Below are 21,163 nucleotides of genomic sequence, written 5' to 3'. Positions count from 1 at the left end.
TTGGCGCTAATCGGTGTAACATAACTCCTGAAGATGCCTCGTGGAGGGTTGAAACACGTGTGAGTGAATTAACGGTGGCGGTTGTGTAATTCGCATTGTTTGCCGCATGCGCATTTATCAGCGGGCTGGCGGGCGGTGCACTTTGTTACAAGACTACCACTGCATGTGCGGAAGTGGCTAAATATTGGCCCTTTTTTTACTTAGGATGGACTTCCGCAAAATAACGCTTGATTCCATTAAATACTTTCTCACTTTTTCTTTCTTTAGGATCATCAAAATCAGAAAGATACAATTTAGTTATCTAATAGCTTCTCAAATTGCTTGTTATACAGGATGATTGATCATACATGTATTAGCTTTATTTATGTGAATGTATAAATCTTTTGCAGTCACTTCATGTATGATACACTATGTAAATCAATGATTTGATTGAACAAAATTCAATTTACTACATATTAAAATTATGTATTATTTATTATCTGCATTAGACTTTGTGTTGCCAGAAATGAAAATATTTCTTAATGTTATTTGTTAATATTTTTAGTCATTTGTTTTTATATGATTTGCACCCGTCTTAGGGTATGAGCTTCCACCAGAGTATTCCACGTATTCCAGTCTTTTACCTTGTTCACCCTTTTAAAACCATCACTCAATTTCTTATATGACTTTATTTTATCAATACAACCTTTCCATTTGATTGACAGCGTTTTTCAAAGTTATATGATCATATATTAGTGATTGAAACCTATTTATTAATAGATTATCTACAAATTACAAATATATTAAAACTAGGTAAAAAATATTATTTATAAAAATTTTCCAAAGGTTCGTAACTACGTATATATGTATCGTAATGTAACAACAATTTTATATTTAAACTAGCTGATCCCGCAAACGTTGTTTTGCAAAAAAAAATTGATATTTTAATTTACAAATAAAAAATAAGTTTTGATCGTAGAGGGGTGAAAATTTATGGTTGTATGTATTCTTGTATGCTGTATCATAATAAAATAAAAACAAAAAATTTCGTTCCAAAAATGAAAAATTTTTTCTAAGTGTGAACAACCTTTATCACTTAGGGGTATAGAAAATAGATAGTAGCCGATTCTCAGACCTACTGAATACGCATATTAAATTTGGTAAAAATCAGTCAAGCCGTTTCAGAGGAGTTCAAGTTCGAACACCGTGACACGAGAATTTTACATATTAGATAATATATATAAAGAAAAATCTAGATCGATTATTATCATTCTAGTATGAGATATATAAAATTTAAGGATCTTATTGTAATGTCCTGTGAAAGGATAATGAATTTTCGACAGCTGTTACGTGCTACAACACCGAAACGGACCGATACGAAGCGATTTCACAGCTCTCGGTCGGATTTTAGACATGTACTGACCTATATCGATATTAATATATATATTTTTTAATCAAATGGCGCCCACTATTGGGGACCTTTAGTTCACCTGTCTTATTTACGTGACAGGGAGGTTTTTATCTTTTAATGATTCACTTTCTTTTCTTTTATATTTCCATGCTCTTCTGTCATACTTCACATGACCTATCTTTCTTTTACTTACTTTTTACAGTTCATTTATCGCCTCACTTCCTTCACACGTTCCTTGCTATCACAGCTTTTGGTCATTACAATATTTTTACTTTATCTTATATATAACGTTTTATAATTTGTTTATATTACATTTTATCACAGATTACATAGTTTTAGTTTTACTTTATAATTATTTCTAATTATTTTAACTACTGCCTGTATTAGTTTTGTTTATATTTATTACATATTTTGCTATTTTTTTTGCAATAATCAAGGAACACTTGTTTGTCGGGTTTTTTTTTATATTAACCTGCTTTCGAAATCGTACCGAAGTACAGCGCGACAGTGAGATACAAGGTGGAACACTGTCTGGTCCACGCCTGGGCCACAGAAGCGATATTAATATATCGAAAATTGCGATCGTAGAGCGCTGGTTGGATTTTAGGGATAACATTTTTGTTTGTTATTTGTGAGCAGCAAATCACACTTGGCAAACGTATTGGTGATCATGGTGCATGGTCAGCAGGCACAAGACACTTCTGCGCATCATAGAACATGTTTTTAAGTAGTGACAATCCTATATAATTAATCGACAGTTTGACTTATGATATATATAACTAGCACCAGACATAGTATATGTTTGACTCGTTTCTGCGCATACCAACATAAATATATACACGTAAACATTTTATTAACATTACATATATGTTTAAATATTAGGTTAACCTGTAAGTAATGTCGCTTTCTTAAGGTAAATTCACAACAATTTTTTGACTAGTTTTTATTTTGCAACAACCTTTTGCCGTCTAGTATACAAAATCAATGCCAGAGCGATGACAAATCAATCGGTTTTTATGTAAAATATATCGACAGAAACGATATTACTTTCTCGTCTCCCATATATATAAAAATATATGATATGTCAACGCCAATATTTTCACATATACATATATTTTATCGAAACTGTTATGGTTGAAAGGTTCTCTAGTGTCGAACACGAGCAGGTAGACGCGGCGTGGTTAATCCCCCACTAGGTAGACTAGATAGTTAAGAAAACCTAGGTCTTGCAGCGTCCATCACGAGCAGGTATTTTCACATATACATATATTTTATCGAAACTGTTATGGTTGAAAGGTTCTCTAGTGTCGAACACGAGCAGGTAGACGCGGCGTGGTTAATCCCCATTAGGTAGAATAGGTAGTTAAGGAGACCTAGATCTTGCAGCGTCCATCACAAGCAGGTAGACGCGGCGTGGTTAATCCCCATTAGGTAGAATAGGTAGTTAAGGAGACCTAGATCTTGCAGCGTCCATCACGAGCAGGTAGACGCGGCGTGGTTAATCCCCATTAGGTAGAATAGGTAGTTAAGGAGACCTAGATCTTGCAGCGTCCATCACAAGCAGGTAGACGCGGCGTGGTTAATCCCCATTAGGTAGAATAGGTAGTTAAGGAGACCTAGATCTTGCAGCGTCCATCACAAGCAGGTAGACGCGGCGTGGTTAATCCCCATTAGGTAGAATAGGTAGTTAAGGAGACCTAGATCTTGCAGCGTCCATCACAAGCAGGTAGACGCGGCGTGGTTAATCCCCCATTAGGTAGACTAGGTAGTTAAGGAGACCTAGATCTTGCAGCGTCCATCACAAGCAGGTAGACGCGGCGTGGTTAATCCCCATTAGGTAGAATAGGTAGTTAAGGAGACCTAGATCTTGCAGCGTCTATCACAAGCAGGTAGACGCGGCGTGGTTAATCCCCATTAGGTAGAATAGGTAGTTAAGGAGACCTAGATCTTGCAGCGTCCATCACAAGCAGGTAGACGCGGCGTGGTTAATCCCCATTAGGTAGAATAGGTAGTTAAGGAGACCTAGATCTTGCAGCGTCCATCACAAGCAGGTAGACGCGGCGTGGTTAATCCCCATTAGGTAGAATAGGTAGTTAAGGAGACCTAGATCTTGCAGCGTCCATCACAAGCAGGTAGACGCGGCGTGGTTAATCCCCATTAGGTAGAATAGGTAGTTAAGGAGACCTAGATCTTGCAGCGTCCATCACAAGCAGGTAGACGCGGCGTGGTTAATCCCCATTAGGTAGAATAGGTAGTTAAGGAGACCTAGATCTTGCAGCGTCCATCACAAGCAGGTAGACGCGGCGTGGTTAATCCCCCATTAGGTAGACTAGGTAGTTAAGGAGACCTAGATCTTGCAGCGTCCATCACAAGCAGGTAGACGCGGCGTGGTTAATCCCCATTAGGTAGACTAGGTAGTTAAGGAGACCTAGATCTTGCAGCGTCCATCACAAGCAGGTAGACGCGGCGTGGTTAATCCCCATTAGGTAGAATAGGTAGTTAAGGAGACCTAGATCTTGCAGCGTCCATCACAAGCAGGTAGACGCGGCGTGGTTAATCCCCATTAGGTAGAATAGGTAGTTAAGGAGACCTAGGTCTTGCAGCGTCCATCACCAGAATTTTTAATTTTGAATTTTCAATTCAATTTATAAATATTACAAGTGATACAATAGCTTAAAATGAATTTCACGAGAGAGTTACTATATAAGTCAGAATACATTTAAGCCAGACCCCACAGACAAATTGAACTAGAATAGAGTCCTTCGTCTTAAAGCTAAGACGGTTCCAAACGCGTCCTGATCGAGGAAACCACACAGGCCTTGCAGTGGGCGTTCATCTTATTATTAAACGGTTTTATTTAGTTCGACCCGTACGGAATTTATTTGGTTCAAAATTAGAAATTGAAATTTAAGCAACTTCCCGTTGTCAGATTGATCTGAAATTTGGTACACACATTTAATTTAGATGACAATACAATATAATAAAATCAATAACATTATAAATCTAAGATGGCCGCCGATACAAAATGACGGATTACGTATTTTTCCTTAACCATCTCAATATGGGTATCAAATGAAAGGGCTACACTAGTAAAACACTATGATTATGTCAAAATTTTAAATTCAAGATGGACGCCGTTCCAATATGGCGGACTAGGTACATATTTTTCCACGACCACCACAATATGGGTATCAAAAAACCGTTTAACTTAAAAGTTTTTTAAATGTATTTAATTTACATATGCATTAGTGCAATAGTTTAATTACGATTTATTATAAATATTATATTTTCAATTACACAATCTGCAAATTTCGATATACAGTCTACAATAGCATTGCAGCAAATGACAAAACCATTGTTCAATTATAACTAAAATGTCACGTACGACATTATACATTTCAAGCGATAGATATACATTTACATTTGTATCTATATATATTAATGTAATAAATTATGGATATCTCTTTTGCAAGGTGTGAAATGATGTCATCTATTTCATATATAACACCGGTTTTAATTGACCCGTATCCAATGTATTTTGACTTTATCAGGGTTGATGTTATACGTTTGGCAATTCATGGCCTGGACCCTGGAACATTAAGAATGATTCTTGTTGAGCTCAATGTCACTTTGACTTGTTGATCTAAAACTCTAGGAATATGGAGATTTCGTTCAGTACTTATGTAATTTACGTCTTATTGTTCCTTTCAAACTTCTTTATTATGTTCAAAGTTTTATATATTTTAACACTGAGAAACCATTCTGTGGAGAAAAAAAATATATTAAAAAAATGTTTTTTCTAATGACCCAACCAGGTAGGTAGTCAGTACTGTTGTGGTTGAACGTATTTTATTGGACTAGCTAGTTCTTTATGTCAAGTAGACATCCTTATTGGGTTAGCCAGTTCCTTATGTCAAGTAGAGACGAGACCCTTGTCCCCTCAGCTGTCTGTATGCCTTCTGCCTGCCAACTGCTGCATCAGTTGCAGGTCATTTACAGACTTCTACATTCCAGAATCAATGTCCCTTCAGTGGAATCCAAGCTTCATCTAGATCAGAGTTCCCCAAACTTGTGTCGTAGACCCCTTGCCATGTTTTTCTGTATTGGGTAGACCCCCTACTTACCTGATATTGATTTTCTGTAAATTTCTAACTGTAGTGAAGTTTAGTGTTAAAAACTCAAAGTAAAAACACATGTCAATTTATACATTTATTAATTGAATTTAAATTATAACTACTCAAAATAAAATATTGTATCCGTTATGTAAAATATACGTAACATTAAATAAACATAAAATAAACTACAAATAAAATAACATAAGCAATAAGTCAATATTTTTAGTGAGAAGGATGAACCTGATGCTTTAATAATAAATTATTAACATTTGGCGTCAATTTTGTAAGGGTTAATCTTAAATCTCCTCGGCTAATGATGTCCAGTCTGTTATTTTTTTTTTTTGTTAGGAGATTGGTAACAGCGCTAAACCCCCTTTCCACTAGGTATGACGATGGAAAGGAAAACAAAAAAATCCTCAAAAGTAAATAGGTACTATCAGTGTATGTGTTGAGATCCACTATCGTGGACCCCCATTTTAATTTCATAGACCCCCAAATTTTTTTTCGCTGACGTAGACCCCTTGCAGGTTGTCATAGACCCCTAGGGGTCGATATAAACCACTTTGGGAATAACTGCATACAGATAGAATTTTTTCACCCAATATATTTAGCAGATGTGATACATAGACTGTATCTTTACCGCTAATAAGATAGAAAAGGATTTCCATAAATGTTAAAATATATTAGTAGATTAGGTTTCTGTTGCTGTCGACAGCCCGCGATCCCATCTCTAAGTTCATACGTTAATATATATTGCATTCCGTGGAACTCATACAGGACGAACGATCGCCCTTCGGCACGTTGTCCACTGTCGTCGACATGCGCTAAAAAAATTCATTTATATAAAATACTAGCTGATCCCGCAAACGTTGTTTTGCAAAAAAAATTAAAGTTTTTAATTAACAAATGTAAGATAAGAGTTGATCGTAGAGGGGGAAAATTTAGGTTTGTATGTATTTTTGTATGCTGTATTATAATAAAATAAATACCAAAAAAATTGTCTAAAAAATTAAAAATAAAATTTAAGGGTGGACCACCCTTATCACTTAGAGGTATGGAAAATAGATAGTAGCCGATTCTCAGACTTACTGAATACGCATATAAAATTTGGTAAAAATCGGTCAAGCCGTTTCGGAGGAGTTCAAGTTCGAACACCGTGACACGAGAATTTTATATATTAGATATATTCGTATGTCAATATATTTTATTCATTATTATATATGATACATAACAATCCTTAGTGTAATAGGATTGTTATTATATGTATGATTTAAACACTGAAATATAATACATTGTTTTATATTTTGGACATATATATTCTGGCAACTCGAAGTAGATACAGATAGTATATTATCAATAAGCTATTTATTACTAAACGATTGATTATTGAATAGACCAATCAACCTGTATAAATACCGGCTCGAATTCGAGTGCCGGTCTGGCGTTAAAATCAGGGAGGAGACAATAGCCTCACTGATAGGCGAAAAAGAAACTAGGAAAGAATTCCTCGCTTGTTGCAAGAAAATAGTTAAAAACGTTATAAAAAAAAATCCAAATATACAATAAGAAATGTGATAAAATAAAACCCAAATGTTACATATAATGTATTATAGAAAATAAGTAAAAATGTAAAATGAAAAAATGTCAAAAGAAAAAGGAGGAAAGAATGATAGATGAACAGAGCAAAAGGGTAAGAAAGTAGAAATGTAGCATGAAAGATAGATAATAGACCGAAAGAGAAAGTAAAATATGAAAGAAAGAACAAGAGTAAATAAAAAATCATGTGAAAAATTAAATTGAAAATAAAGTCTCTGTCCCACCATAAATAGGGGTACGAGAGGCCCCCAATAGCGGGGGTCACAAAAAAAAATCCTGTATAAATATGTAATAACAAGCTTGAGATGGCAATAGAAGTATATAAGATTCATATCCGACACGTGTCGACAAGGAAGGTGCAGTGGACACGCGCAATTCTGCACCAAGTTTATAGGTTCACGGCAATCAGCGGTCCGTAAACCGACCGAGTCCCGACAATGCCCCTGCTTCGCGGAAACCGAGGACTGTAACACACTGAATAGGGTGACCATGGAATTTCAAATTTTAAGAAAAAAATTAATAATTTATTAAAAATTATTCATGAAAATGTCTGTTTTACAGTCGCATATAACTTATGTCATAAATATTGTTGCAAAACAACATTATTTATTCGTATACCAAGATTGGGTGGATCGTGGTTTATTTTTTTTAAAAAGAAATTTTTACAAAATTTTCTCTAACGTAGTCAGAGCCATAATATCTGTTAAAAATTTCTAGACGGAGGGGGGAAATCCTCAATAGTACGCCTGGGTATGGAAGGCCCAGACAGTGTCATACTCTTACTGACTAACCCCTCCCCTCCTCCGTCGGCTCTGTTATAATTAAGTTTCTAGTTTAAGTTCTAGTATTAACTCTTAAGTAAGAAAAGGAGCAATATTTAGCCACTTCCGCAAAACAGAGTCACAGAGTCAGTTAGGGGCACTAATCGGTGTAACATAGCTCCTGAAGATGCCCCGTGGAGGAGTGAAACACGTGTTGAGTGATTTGGTGGTGGCGGTTGTGATTCGCATTGTTTGCCGCATGCGTATTTATCAGCGGGCTGGCGGGCGGTGCATTTCATTGCACGACTACCACTGCATGTGCGGAAGTGGCTAAATATTGGTCCTTTTCTTACTTAGGATGGACTTCCGCGAAGTAACGCCTGATTCCATTAAATATTAACTCTTATTTATATTACACTCATTATTTTCTTAAGCTATTTACATGTATTTATTAATCTATACTTATATGGTGAGTTCTACGTTTAAAACTAATTCCTATCTGTATATCCTTATACAATACAAGAGCTTATTACTTATACTTATTCTTAATTTCTCTTATATCTATGCATCCAATAATAAGTTATCCTACTTGACTGCTTTGAGCCCGCTTGTTTCTATTTAGTCTTATAGGTGGATCGAGGTTTATGACCCGAGTCTTGTTGAAAGGACCATTCTTGGTTATTGAACATGGTGTTTGTGTGGCTGATATCTTGAACACTTGTGTCGATGTTTTAATACGTTTTTCATAAATATGGTTCAGTCACTCGTTCTTAGCTAACACCCCACCAAACCATCACTGAAGTCTGATAATGTTCACGTTGTACTCTGTTGACTAATTGGAAAGCTACTTTAGAACTTTCAGTGTAAATACGATCATTATGTTTGTTATAATATTACTCAATTGTAAATAAAATTTCTGTGACATTCCTTTTCGTACAGCTAAAGTAGATGATTTTACAACACAATTCTTTTTTTAATTATCTGATATGAAATGACCAGTGCGTTTTTTATAGACTGGAAGTCTTGCTTCATCTTTTAAAATACGCGACACGGTTCTAGATGCTATCTTCATTTTCCGAAGTAAATCTTTTTCTTTCAACAAGATTTTTTCAAATTCTTTCTCTTACTGATTTGATCGCTCTTTTCGTAAGAACACTACATGGACAGCCAGATCTTTTTCTGCCACAAACAAAGGAGGTTTCATTGCACCTATCCATAGCCAGGCACACAAACATTTGACTAATATCAAGCGTGTGGAGGATTTTAAAAACTGCATTTGTCGCCATACCTACTGCATGTAATGCAATCGCAATATCTCGGTTCTCTTTATCACCGCACTCTGTTTTAATGTCACAAAATATTTTACAATGTATTGGCGCGAAAATGATAATGACAGATTCCAAATTCAAAAGTAATGTTTTGTTTATTTTTAATTATAACAGTATTTATGGCCAGAGTAAGTGTATAGTAAAACATCAAACTGATTTGGATCGCACTTGCCTCAGAAAAATAAAAAGAAATGAATTAACAGATAAATAATCACAGGTCTAGTAAATAGCTCTTAACTATTTACCTAAAAATAGACAGTGAGTTAGCGCGTCTTATATTCAGCGGTAAATCATTCCACAACCGAACGGCCTGCGTGGTGAATCAGATTAAGAACGAAAAAGAATTCGCCGGCATTTTTAATTCCAGATTCTCTGGTGATCTCAAAGACCTCTCATGTGTATCATGAAGAAATTGAAACCTTGATTTGATGATCAAAATAAAATAATCCTAAATAAAATCCTGTTATAATTTACTTTACTAATGGTCATCCTACACACGATCCTCTTGTATGAACAATAGTTTATTTTATAACCAATTATAGTAAGGCCCTGAAGCTTGCTTTATAGGATTTCTGTTACGGCATTAGAAAACGTCGAGAACTGCTTGTGATGACGTCATCGACATCACCCTTTCATCACCATATCAGCTGATGGACCCGCTGTAGAACTTTGGTCTTACTTAAATATAGCTTCTATGTCTTGAACTATTTAGACACTTATAATTATTCAATACGATTTTAATATTAATCCACTGGGTCACATATATAAATAGGTCCAACATTATTGCAGCTGTAGACGGTCCACAGCTGGACTTTACAATAATATATGTTGAAAGTCGACCTGCTTCTGATTAATACTTACAAATAATAGATTCAATTGCTTTTAACAGATGAGTATATTAGTTTCATTTTCATAATCGAAGTTGAACACGACAAGATTGGCGTCACTTCAATCTTGTCTAGTTCAACCTTTCAAAAACACAGGCGTTTCTTTTCTCCGTGAAAAGTAGACTCGATTTAACACTCAATTTCAAGTGTATCCTTACCGATTACTAACCATCTAGGAGTTCTATGTATTACTTACTATAACCTCAACTTTTAGCTAACAAATTGAGTCTATCGCACAAGCAGCGTCCAAGAAATTATCAATTCTTTCAAAGGTTCGGCGGTATTTCAGCTCTGAACAGCTGCTTAATTTTTACATTACCCAAGTTCGATTCTGCACGGAGTACTGTAGTCACCTCTTGGACGGTGCAGCGAAATATCATCTGGAAGCTTTGGATTCAGTTGACTGATAAGCCCGTAGGTTAATTAACAACAAAAAGCTCTCAAATAGCAGACTACACACCTTTGAACATCGTCGAGTTGCCAGCTTATCAGTTTTTTATAGGATACACTTTAGAGAGTGCTCGAAGGCTGTTTTCGAACTGATTGAGCCATCTCCATACCTTTATCGGACTACTAGGCGCAGACAAAAGTTTCATCCATACGTTGTTGACATACCCAAAAGTCGAACTAAACGATTTGACATCTCGTTTTTGGTGAGAGTCGCCAAGATATGGAACGGCCTGCCTGGGTCTGTTTCTCATGATTTGAACTCTGGACCCTTTAAGATTAGAGTGAACAGGTTTCTTTTGGATGGGCGTGTACCTTCTTCTTCATCTACACTTTCCATCAGGTGAGATGGAAGACAAACGCCTATTCCATTATATTGGTTAAAAAAACGTAATTATAATGTACTAAGAAAAAGTGTTTTCAAAATTCTTTATTAAAATTATTTATTGTTTACTATATGTTTTTGAAGATTTATACTGACTGAAATTATCTGTTTGTCGCATTACAATAAAATATTAATGTAATTGGTGTTAAACAAGCTAAATATTCACCTCTTTCAAGCTTTTACGGCTTCACCGTCATCTTTGTGATGGTGATTATTTAAATTCGTTATCTTATTTACGACTTTGTTATTATTATTGCAAATCTAAGTTAATCGATCTGTCAAATGTAAATACGTCACAATTATTACTTACTTACTCAGCTGGCTCAGTGACCCAAAGTGGGTCTTGGCCTCCGAAACGAGAGACTTCCACTTTCCTCTATCTTGCGCCATCGTCTGCTATTGGTCGACCTGGGTCTACCCACTGGTCTTCGACCCCTCGGTTTTTCCAGGTACGCTACCTTCACGCTCCGATCCGATCCCATTCGCTCCAAGTGACCAAGCCAGCGGATTCGTTGAGCTCTATATTCGCTAATGATATTTGGCTGTGCTACTAAAGTCTCAATTTCGGCATTCTTTCGGAGCCTCCAAGATCCGTCTTGATTTCTCGCAACAATTATTATTATATAATATTCAATATTATTAATTAGATAACAATTACAGTAATACCCCGCTTTACGCGACCCCGTTATACGCGGTTTCACTATAACGCGAATTGCAAATATCGCGCTCAAATGCCTTGAATTACGCGAAAGAGTGCGTATAAATATAATGTAGTCATCTACTTCTCTGTGGTGTCTTGACCATCTGTCAAACAATTAAAAACAGTGTTGGGTGTTATGAACGTATTTTACAAGAACGTAAACAAAACGTTACCCAAAAGACAATAGATGTATTTTTCCGTAAAAAATAAGAGTATGTATTGCATAGTGTTCCTAGAATTAAAGTGATTGATTAAAATTATTTATATTTTTTTGTAATAATTTTTGACTATGTTTAATCATAAAACTCGTTATATGCGAATTTCAGTTAACGCGATTTTTTTGGAACGTATCCCTCGCGTAAAGCGGGGTATTACTGTATTATTATAATTGTTATTCGTCACAATTATTAATTGAAATAATTGAATTTAATATTGAAAAAGAAATCGTTATAAAACATAGACGAAGGTATACCTTGGAAGTTCACCACGAATTCACTACCAATATGTGATGTCAGCACAAGGTGACAAAACAAGATCTATATTAACTCTTAGTCAGAATTATCTCATGAGTGTTGAATTACAAAACATCGATAAATACGTCCACTGTGCGCTTTGAACACCTGCTGCTCTACCGTGCACGAATGAATAACAGCCCATATTTGGTGATACCATGCCTTCTAACATAAGTTACGTTTTGTTGATGAGACATGACTTAAATAACATCATTACTTATTATAATCCACATATAATTATTCACAGTAGAAAAGGCTTCTCACTAGAGGGATCGACGACGTAAATAAAGTCACGGGAAGTAGCTGGTGATATTTGGTGGTGGTCATAACAGTGACCACAAGTGATAAGTGTACACCAATACCTCACTTTGCGTCGTGGTTACGTTCCAAAAAAACACGACGCAAATTGAAACGCCGCAAAGTGAATTAAGATTTTCTATAGCAAACCATGTAAACATCGAAGATAGGTTCCAGGGTCACGAAAATACTTCTTTTTAAAAAGAAAATTGAACAAAGTAAACATTTAAAAAAACAAAAATAAATTAACTCTGTCATTAAATAAATTGGAAAAATGTATACCTTTTTTGTAACCAGAAACAACACGTAAAAATTTATTATTATCTCTTAATCATCAAGTTGCGTTGATTTTTAGTTAGAAAGGGAATCCCCGATTTTTGATGATATGGCGCAGTTAGAAACAAGTGTTGCCATTTTTAAGAAAAAAAAAGAAAATTGCAATAAAGAAATTAAAGACTCGAACCCAAAACAACGCAACCTCGAAAATCTAACGACGCACAGTGAAAATTAGTACTAATTAAGCAGCGACGCAACTTCGAAAAAAACGCAAAGCGAGGTATTGGTGTTTTTACAATTAGCCTGTATAAAGTGATCACTAATAAATATGTTACACAGTACAGTACGTAGCTCGAAAATCATAATATCAGCCATGCAAATGAGTCAACAAATCAAGTTCCATACATTTCGATCAAATAATAACTCTTGACTGCTATAATATTATTTAGTTAATTATTTACTTTTATATATATATATATAGTGTACATATATATTGGCAGTTATATCTGTCCAAATATATTTATATGCATGTATATCTGAATAAAGTAAAAAAAATTCTATTCCAAACACTCTAAAACTCAAGCAAATTGTCAATCTGGCAACGCAATTCTTGAGTACATTCGCGGCGTCCTTATCTCTACCGCTTAAGGTCCATTTTCGCTTGGCACGTTTATCAAAGACATCCTTGGGCTTACTACGTGACGGAGTGCGCTTAGCAAAAATCACTTCCGCGCGGTCAGCACAACGACGACCGTGGAGTCGCTTCACAATGTAACATTATTTTTATTATACATAATTTTTATTACCAATTATAGATGCACACGATTTTAGTAATAAAATGTGTCCATTCAACTATTATATGTATGAAATAATTGCGATATGACCACCGTTGGTGCTTATTTTTCTTCTTTCTGTTTTATGTCATATTTTCTAATATAGAATAACGAGTGAAATATATATAACATTTATGGCACATAATATATATATTTTATATTATAAACGTCAATACAGCTGTCGCCCACAAAATGTTAAGAAAAGATTCAAGAAGTTGTTATGACTAAAATCTACTAGAAAAAGTATACAAATTATAGTTTTGTAATTGCAGAGAATTTATGCTGCAGCTGTCTTACAAGATAATTGACAATGGCATTAATTTCAAACTTTTAAATATCAAAATTATTATATGCTAGAATGATCTTTGACTACTATAAAAGCCGATACAGGGGGCATTCTAAGTCAGTCTACATCCTGAAGAGAAGTGAACAACAAGAAGACTCATAATAGTGAGAGCAGTAGGGAAAGTGCAGCTGTGGGCAGAATCGCTGTCAGTTTCGTTGCTCAAACTCTTAAACATTAAAAATCGTATTTTTGGTGAATTTGCGTTTCCCTATCCCTAACCCAGGGTCGTGATAATGCTATATATAACATGTAATAAAATAACCTTTGTATATGTCTGTAATGTTAAACCAAATCAATTAGTATAAGTAAGTTAAATTTAGCTAAAAAATATTTTTCTTGTTTTCATATAAAATCATAGGGTACTTTTTCACCAAACTATATTTTTTAAATTTTATGTCCTATGTCAAATTACGTTTTCAATCTTTGCACTTTAATAACATATATATACATATGACATCAATTTATATGTAAACATACCTCGATGAGTCATATGAACGTGTGTTCATATGTAAACTATTTTATATGACTCATTTAATTTGCAAAGAACTCTGCCATCTACGGTGTGACGATTTCTTACAAATCCCATTTGGTTTATCTAAAAACATTCAATAAAAATTTTCATGGACATGCTTTATATATACATGTTTATTTAATTGACTCACATCATTCAATGTCATTCAATCATTCAATAAAGAAGGGATACGCATACAGATCATCCTGTATATATGTTTGGAAATTTGTGCCATTTATCAGCAAAAAGTTAATACCTTTTACACGTATTCCTAAACATCATGTAAAGTGATCAATTTGAAACGTGTTACTTCAACTTTTTTGTTGAAAATATAAATTTAGTATTAGTAATCCGAATTATTTCTGAAACTATTGATTTTTACATAAATTGATAGCATATCTATACATTCACTACTTTAAAGCTTTTACATCTATAAATAAACTCGCTGTATAAAATTTTATATTCCTCTCTATGTACGGCTGTGTTCCCAAACTACGGGGGCGTCGAAAACAAAGGGTGTAATGGCGCAAGCGGGCGCCTTATAATTGCTACTCGTTTGTTCTCGCCCTAATATCGGATATCGTTACTAGAGCTGTAGTGTGTACACGCCTTTATTAATATCCTATTAAAATCATATTGAATCTATATGTGGTTACGAACCATAAAGATAGCTCAGCCAGGTTTATGGGAGAATGGAGAAATAATGAGAAGAAAGTAAGACGAAAGGGAAGGAGGAAGATAGTGATCAGGCCACGAAACGAGCGACACACATTATCGCTGGAGCCTTGAGAGTCAAGCCCACGGACTCTCCACTGGTGGACAGAAGACATTGTTAGGGTCATCAGAAGACGCTGTATGTAAGACACTTCTAAATCTAATGTAGCGCTGTATATCATCATCACCATGATGATGACATTAATTTGCAATTATAAGAGCATAGGCGTAATTCCTATTAAAAAATTTTTCATCCTGAAGATGAAATTTGGCGTCATATTACACGGATGTATTGAAGAAGGTTATATGAGTAAGGAATTTTTCATCATATATTACACGAAAGTATTGCAGGAAGGTCATATGAGAGTGTAAGAAAGCCAAATAAATGTGACAGGGTAGTAAAAATAATTTAAAGGTGGAAATGAAAGTTAAATTTAAAGTAAATGCGTAATTTATAGGAAAGTGAAATGTCTAAAATAAAGTAATATTAAAAAGTGTGAAATTCGGTGAGGGAAGGCGACGTGAGGTGAGGTTTCATAGGAACAAAGAAATAGAAACTCGTCTTAAAATTAGAACAAACTTAAGTTGCATTATGAAACATATCATCAATGTTTACAATTACTCTTTTTATTCTGTGGTTAAATTTCTTTTAACAATATCCAATATTTGCAAACTGGCATATTTTACAACGAGCGACACCCCACCGAACACAATATTCTCGTGCGGCAGGTTGATCGAGTGCGGCCCCTTCAAAAACAATATGCTTCGAGTTTCCCCCGTTAATTGGCGGAAGTGAGAGGTTTTTTTTTTAAGCGTCAACAGTTTTTTCGGCCGAAAGCGCCGATGCATAGGGCGAGGGATAGTGAAGTGCATCTGTCAAACGTTTTGGCGCGTAATTGTGACGTTTAAACGTCATCTTAATGGCGGGGTGTGTGTTAGTCTAGAGGTATACATTCGGTATTTTTTGTTCGGTGTATAATATTTCAAATACCGTCGAGTCATCCGGATAAGAATTTTACTATCTTGTCTTCAAAGATGATCCTTCGTTCCTACTGTCATTTGACAGCTGTCAATGTCAAACAAATTTGTCATTCCTACTATATAGAAATTGCATTGTATTTCATGAGAGTACAAGGTACAGCATTATGTAAATTATTAGGGGGACCGGAAAGTAATGTCGCTTTCTTAAGTTGAATTTAACAAGTTTTTATTTCTAAATAATATATTCACCTTTGTCATCAACCTTTTGCCGTCTAGTATACAAAATCAATGCCGGAGCGGTAACAAATTAATCGGTTTTTATGTACATGTCGATAGAAACGACATTACTTACTTATATAGTACTATATAATTCATACCATGTACATTAAATATATAGGATTACCACTACTCACAAAGAAGTTTCCAGAGGATGAACAGCGTCGTCTTCTGGGTACTATTATACCACATTGCGATCGTAAGCCCGCCTGATAAGTGATTTAATTATGATATATCCCATAGTAATAGGAATAAAACATAGTTAAACATAATATATTTAATCTTATTAAGATAGATTTATTGAAAATAAAATAAAAAATGTAAAAATCTGTGAAACAAATTGATGTACATGAGAAAAATAAATAAACTAAATAAAGCTGTGATACTGCAATAGAAAATACAACTGAAGTGTTTGAGGATGGATGAAAGGAATGGAATGATTAAGAAAGGAAGATGGAATTATGGAATGATAGAAGGAAGAAAAAAAGATATTGTGAACTATGGAAGACGAGAACGAAAATAAAAAATTCATGTGAAAAAAATTGTTAAGAAATAAAAAACCCTGTTCCCGACAAAATAAGGGTGGAAGGCTCAATAAAAAAGAAGATATATCCCATAAATATCTAGGAGCATAGAGCTTCTGAGATATGACCACGACAAACTCAATCTGATTATAAATATATGACAATCACAAGTGTTTATAAAACAATTATTAGTGCAATTTATTTCAAGTCATACTTCAGCATGGATAGGCCCCCATTGGTGGAGGGCGATATAGTAAAGATCACCAGAAGTCGTTGGATGCCTTGCAGTGGTATCAGCTGACATAGTGATATGTATATATAATAATGTTTTTTATCAACAGAGTGGCAACACTGACCGGCTATGAACCTCAGGATCTAATTGAGAAGACCCTGTATCACTTCATACACGGAACCGATGTTCTCCACATGAGATATTCTCATTGCACTTGTAAGTACTACATTTATAATCTGTGATCGAAAAGTAAGGTGCAATTGTCATTTAACCCTTAATAACCTAGTTTCAATTTTGATACCAATCTTTTAAACCGAATGTTCACATTACTATTAGTTTTTTTATAGGTTGGCTGTACGTTTTTTACTTTTGTATAATATTCTTTCCAACGTAATTAAAAACAAAATTTTTTTCCCTTCATTTAGACCATCAAGCAAACACAGTAATATTAAAAAAAAATACTTTCGTAAATCATGCTACTAAGGGATAAAACTACCAGGCATAAGGAAGTCAGGTTTTTTTTAGGTTAGTAAATCTGTCTTTGAGATTTGCCAAGCGTATGTTTGTCACAAGCTGTAATATTTGTCTCAGACCAAACAATTTTGAAGGATGTTTTGTGTATCAAACTCGTCAAATCTCTAGTCGATGTCATGCTGCAGGTTCTTGGCGAATTTTTTTGCCAAAAACTCGACTGATATCGTTCAACCACCGTATTCTCTTTATTTGGCTCCGTGCAACTTCTATTCGTCTTCTGTTTTGCTTCTGGATCAATTGTAGATCTATGTAGCTCGTCGTGTCGAAATGTTAATATGATACAAAGCTAACATAGTTTCTGGTGTAAATAATCGTTCAATCAACTAATACATTTATTTCTACCCACAGTGTTAACAAAAGGGCAAGTGACGTCACGGTATTACCGCTTCCTCACAAAATCCGGCGGCTGGGTGTGGATGCAGAGCTACGCCACCATCGTGCACAATTCCAGGTCTTCCAGGCCGCATTGCATCGTCTCCGTAAACTATGTACTCAGGTAATCTTTCAACTGTACCATATTGATCTAATAGATCAACTTTAACCATGAAATATTTTGGATAAAAAGCACAAACCATTTACTTCTACCAGCGCTTATACTTTACGAAGTTTTCTATCAAAACAGGTAATAGTTCGCATAAGTGATTTCCCGAGGCTTTCACTTGGAAGTATATATCCTATCGACCGCCTGTTAAAGTGATCGAACAGCTGATAAGTCTCCCAATCTAGTCCCCAATCCTCAAACCTCTATCACCCTTGATAGAAACAATACTGGATTTCTTCCTCCACTTCTTCTCCCTGCTTTTAGTGTTAATAGCAATTGATCAAGTCCAGGTTCTATCCTGTCTGGTGCCCTTGATTCGAATGCTAAACACATTTAGTGACTGCCAAACCATGATCTCCTCTTGATGACCTGACGCCTGATCTCTTCGTGTAGCTCACGCTTAAGTGATCTTAGATCAATGGCCTTCCATGTTGGTTATATGATATAACACTCTAAGTTCCCTTTGTTTGCTATTACTTGCCATATCTATAGATTTCTACTTGTCGTTGATTTATGGGACACTAGAATATATAAAATGACTGAGAAAAGTCTTTTCGTAGTTAAAAAAATTGTTGTAAAATCTCTTTGACTGTACTGTTTGTATCTGTCTGGATTTTTTTTTAAAAAAAGTGAAATTTGGTATCGTTCCATTTGTCATTTATTTTTATTTTTCTAATACATTTTATAATTTCGCCTTCAAAACGTAAAATTGGAACGAAAATTTTGAACAAAATAATAACTATTTAATTTACTTAAATGTAAATAAACTTTGGAAAAAAAATTATGACGAATTTTCATCAAAATGCGATGTAACTTTTTCCCTAACCTCCAAAAGCAGTTCGGTTTTATTAGGTCTCAATAAAAATTTCCTAAATTGACATAAAGGTAACCAAAATATAGAAAGACACTAACAAAAACCTTTGTTACAGCGACATAGAAGAGAAACGTCTGATACTTAACATAGATCAGGGTCCACCGAAAATAAACCCAGAAGTACCAGCACCATCGCACATCCCAACAACCACAACAACACCGCAAATGCCCCACGTCAGGCACACTGACAAAATAAACCACGTCCAGCTCAACGAGAACGACTTCAGCACGGACTCGAGCGGAGGTTACACATACCAGGAATACTCTCTGCCCATTCCATATGAGACACCAGAGGAATACCACCAAAACGGACCCTACGATCTGTTCTACAACGAAAACTATACGGAACCAGAAATTCTACCAAACAATTACATCTACCCACAGAACCAGCGACCTTTCTCCGCCAGTTCCTCGAGCTGCAGCTCCATAGAGAGCTCCGAAGTGACGAACCAATACAACTATACAAACCTCATATCGTTTTATGGACACAACAGCCAGAATCAAAACGGAAGACCGGTTCAGGGAAATTTTGGCGCGAATTTCGCCAAAATGGCGCCCAGTCCAGCTGTCCAGGAAGGCGCTTACACCAGCGTCATTGTCGACAATACACAGCAGTTCCACCATCACGGTGCTGTCAATGAGTTTGTACACTGATAGTAGGTGACCAGTGGTAGCTTAATGATCAGACACTAATAAACTGTGACCACCGGTCGCCTGATGATCGGCTACTGATAAACTGTGGCCATTTATAACCTAATGTGATGGCCAGATACTGAGAAACTGTGACCACTGGTAGCCTGATGATCAGATACTGTTAAATTTGGCCACTGGTAGCCTGATAGTCAGATACTGATAAACTGGGAGCACTGGTAGCCCGGTGGTCAGATACTGATAAACTGTGACCATTGGTAGCCTGATGATCGGATACTGATAAACTGTGATCACTGATAGTCTATGGTCAGTGACTGATAAATGGTGACCAGTGGTAGCTTGATGGTACCGCACACATGTGAGAAGATAATCATCGTGATCGGCATATCCTGGGACCAAAAATACGTAAAATTCAAACCTCTGGTGGTCCTTTAATTCATAGAGACATGACCAAGCTGTGAGAACAAAAAAATAATTGCCTAAGCAATTTGTTATCTGTATAGTACAATATAATTGTGTCACAACACTATTGAACACATTTTGTGATGCAACACTAATAATTTTAAATTAATTAAATGCTTTCGGCATTGTTTATTGTTTTATAATTAATTAGATATATATTAAAAAAAAAAACTATAATTTCTATGCATTTCTTGCCATTCAATATATATACTTGATGTATTAAATAAAACAATTTTAATGTGTGTATATTAAAATAAACACTGGCAGGTTAAACGTGAATAGAAAAAAAACGTCGACGTCAACTGTCACATTTTCCCGCCAATTTGTAAATGTTATTGTAAATGTGATATTTAAATTATTTTACATTATTACCATAATTAGAATGCGAGTGTATCATTTTATTGTACAAATTAATATAGAAATATTATAAATATAGAGAAAAAAAAATTGTTAATAAAACATGTTTTAATTTTGTGAAAACGCGTGTTCATAGCGGACATTTTAAATGTAAGGTATAAAATATAGTATATTAGATCATATAATCGCATATATGTAAGGATTGTCATAGATATATTTAATAATGCATATATATCGAATTTATGGTCTTTTAGAATTTGGCTTAGGCCAGAATATCAAGCATAGACAATAATAGTTTAATAACTAGAGGTTGGATTTTCGAGACTACGTTTTCTTATATTTAAATCTAAATTATTAAGATATATACGGAGATTTATACAAGCTTTTAGTAAAACAACAGACATCGCAATTGATCTCCGATTATTATAACTGAATAAAAATAAACTAAACGAGGGCGGCCAGTACCTTCTAGTGACGAAAGCAGTTTAACACCATAAAGGTTACATGTTTCAACAAATCCTAATTATTTCGTAAAGTTTTGTGTAACTTTTAACGAGTGAATTTAAAAAAAAAACTTATTTATTTAAGAATTACAAAAACTATTTTAATTGCATTTGTCTCTGTTTATATGAAA

At 35.0% G+C, this 21,163-nt stretch overlaps 1 protein-coding gene across 1 annotated transcript in view; it reads left to right on the top strand.

Moving 5' to 3' along the window:
- The window catches only part of sim (single-minded), a 28,072-nt gene extending 7,692 nt beyond the window's left edge, over positions 1 to 20,380 (top strand). The window contains exons 7-9 of the mRNA XM_068769877.1: positions 17,221 to 17,327; positions 17,994 to 18,141; positions 19,116 to 20,380. Coding sequence (XP_068625978.1) covers positions 17,221 to 17,327; positions 17,994 to 18,141; positions 19,116 to 19,713 — 853 coding nt within the window. The 3' untranslated portion in view covers positions 19,714 to 20,380. The remainder of the gene's footprint in view (positions 1 to 17,220; positions 17,328 to 17,993; positions 18,142 to 19,115) is intronic.
- Positions 20,381 to 21,163: the final 783 nt, after the last annotated feature.

Source organism: Battus philenor, unplaced genomic scaffold (assembly GCF_028537555.1).
Source record: "Battus philenor isolate CCGP_79_NKW_IND1 unplaced genomic scaffold, ilBatPhil1.0.hap1 SCAF_29, whole genome shotgun sequence".
Classification (NCBI taxonomy): Eukaryota; Metazoa; Arthropoda; class Insecta; order Lepidoptera; family Papilionidae; genus Battus; species Battus philenor.
Note: the sequence above shows the minus strand (reverse complement) of the source record. Positions and strands in the feature narration are given on the sequence as shown.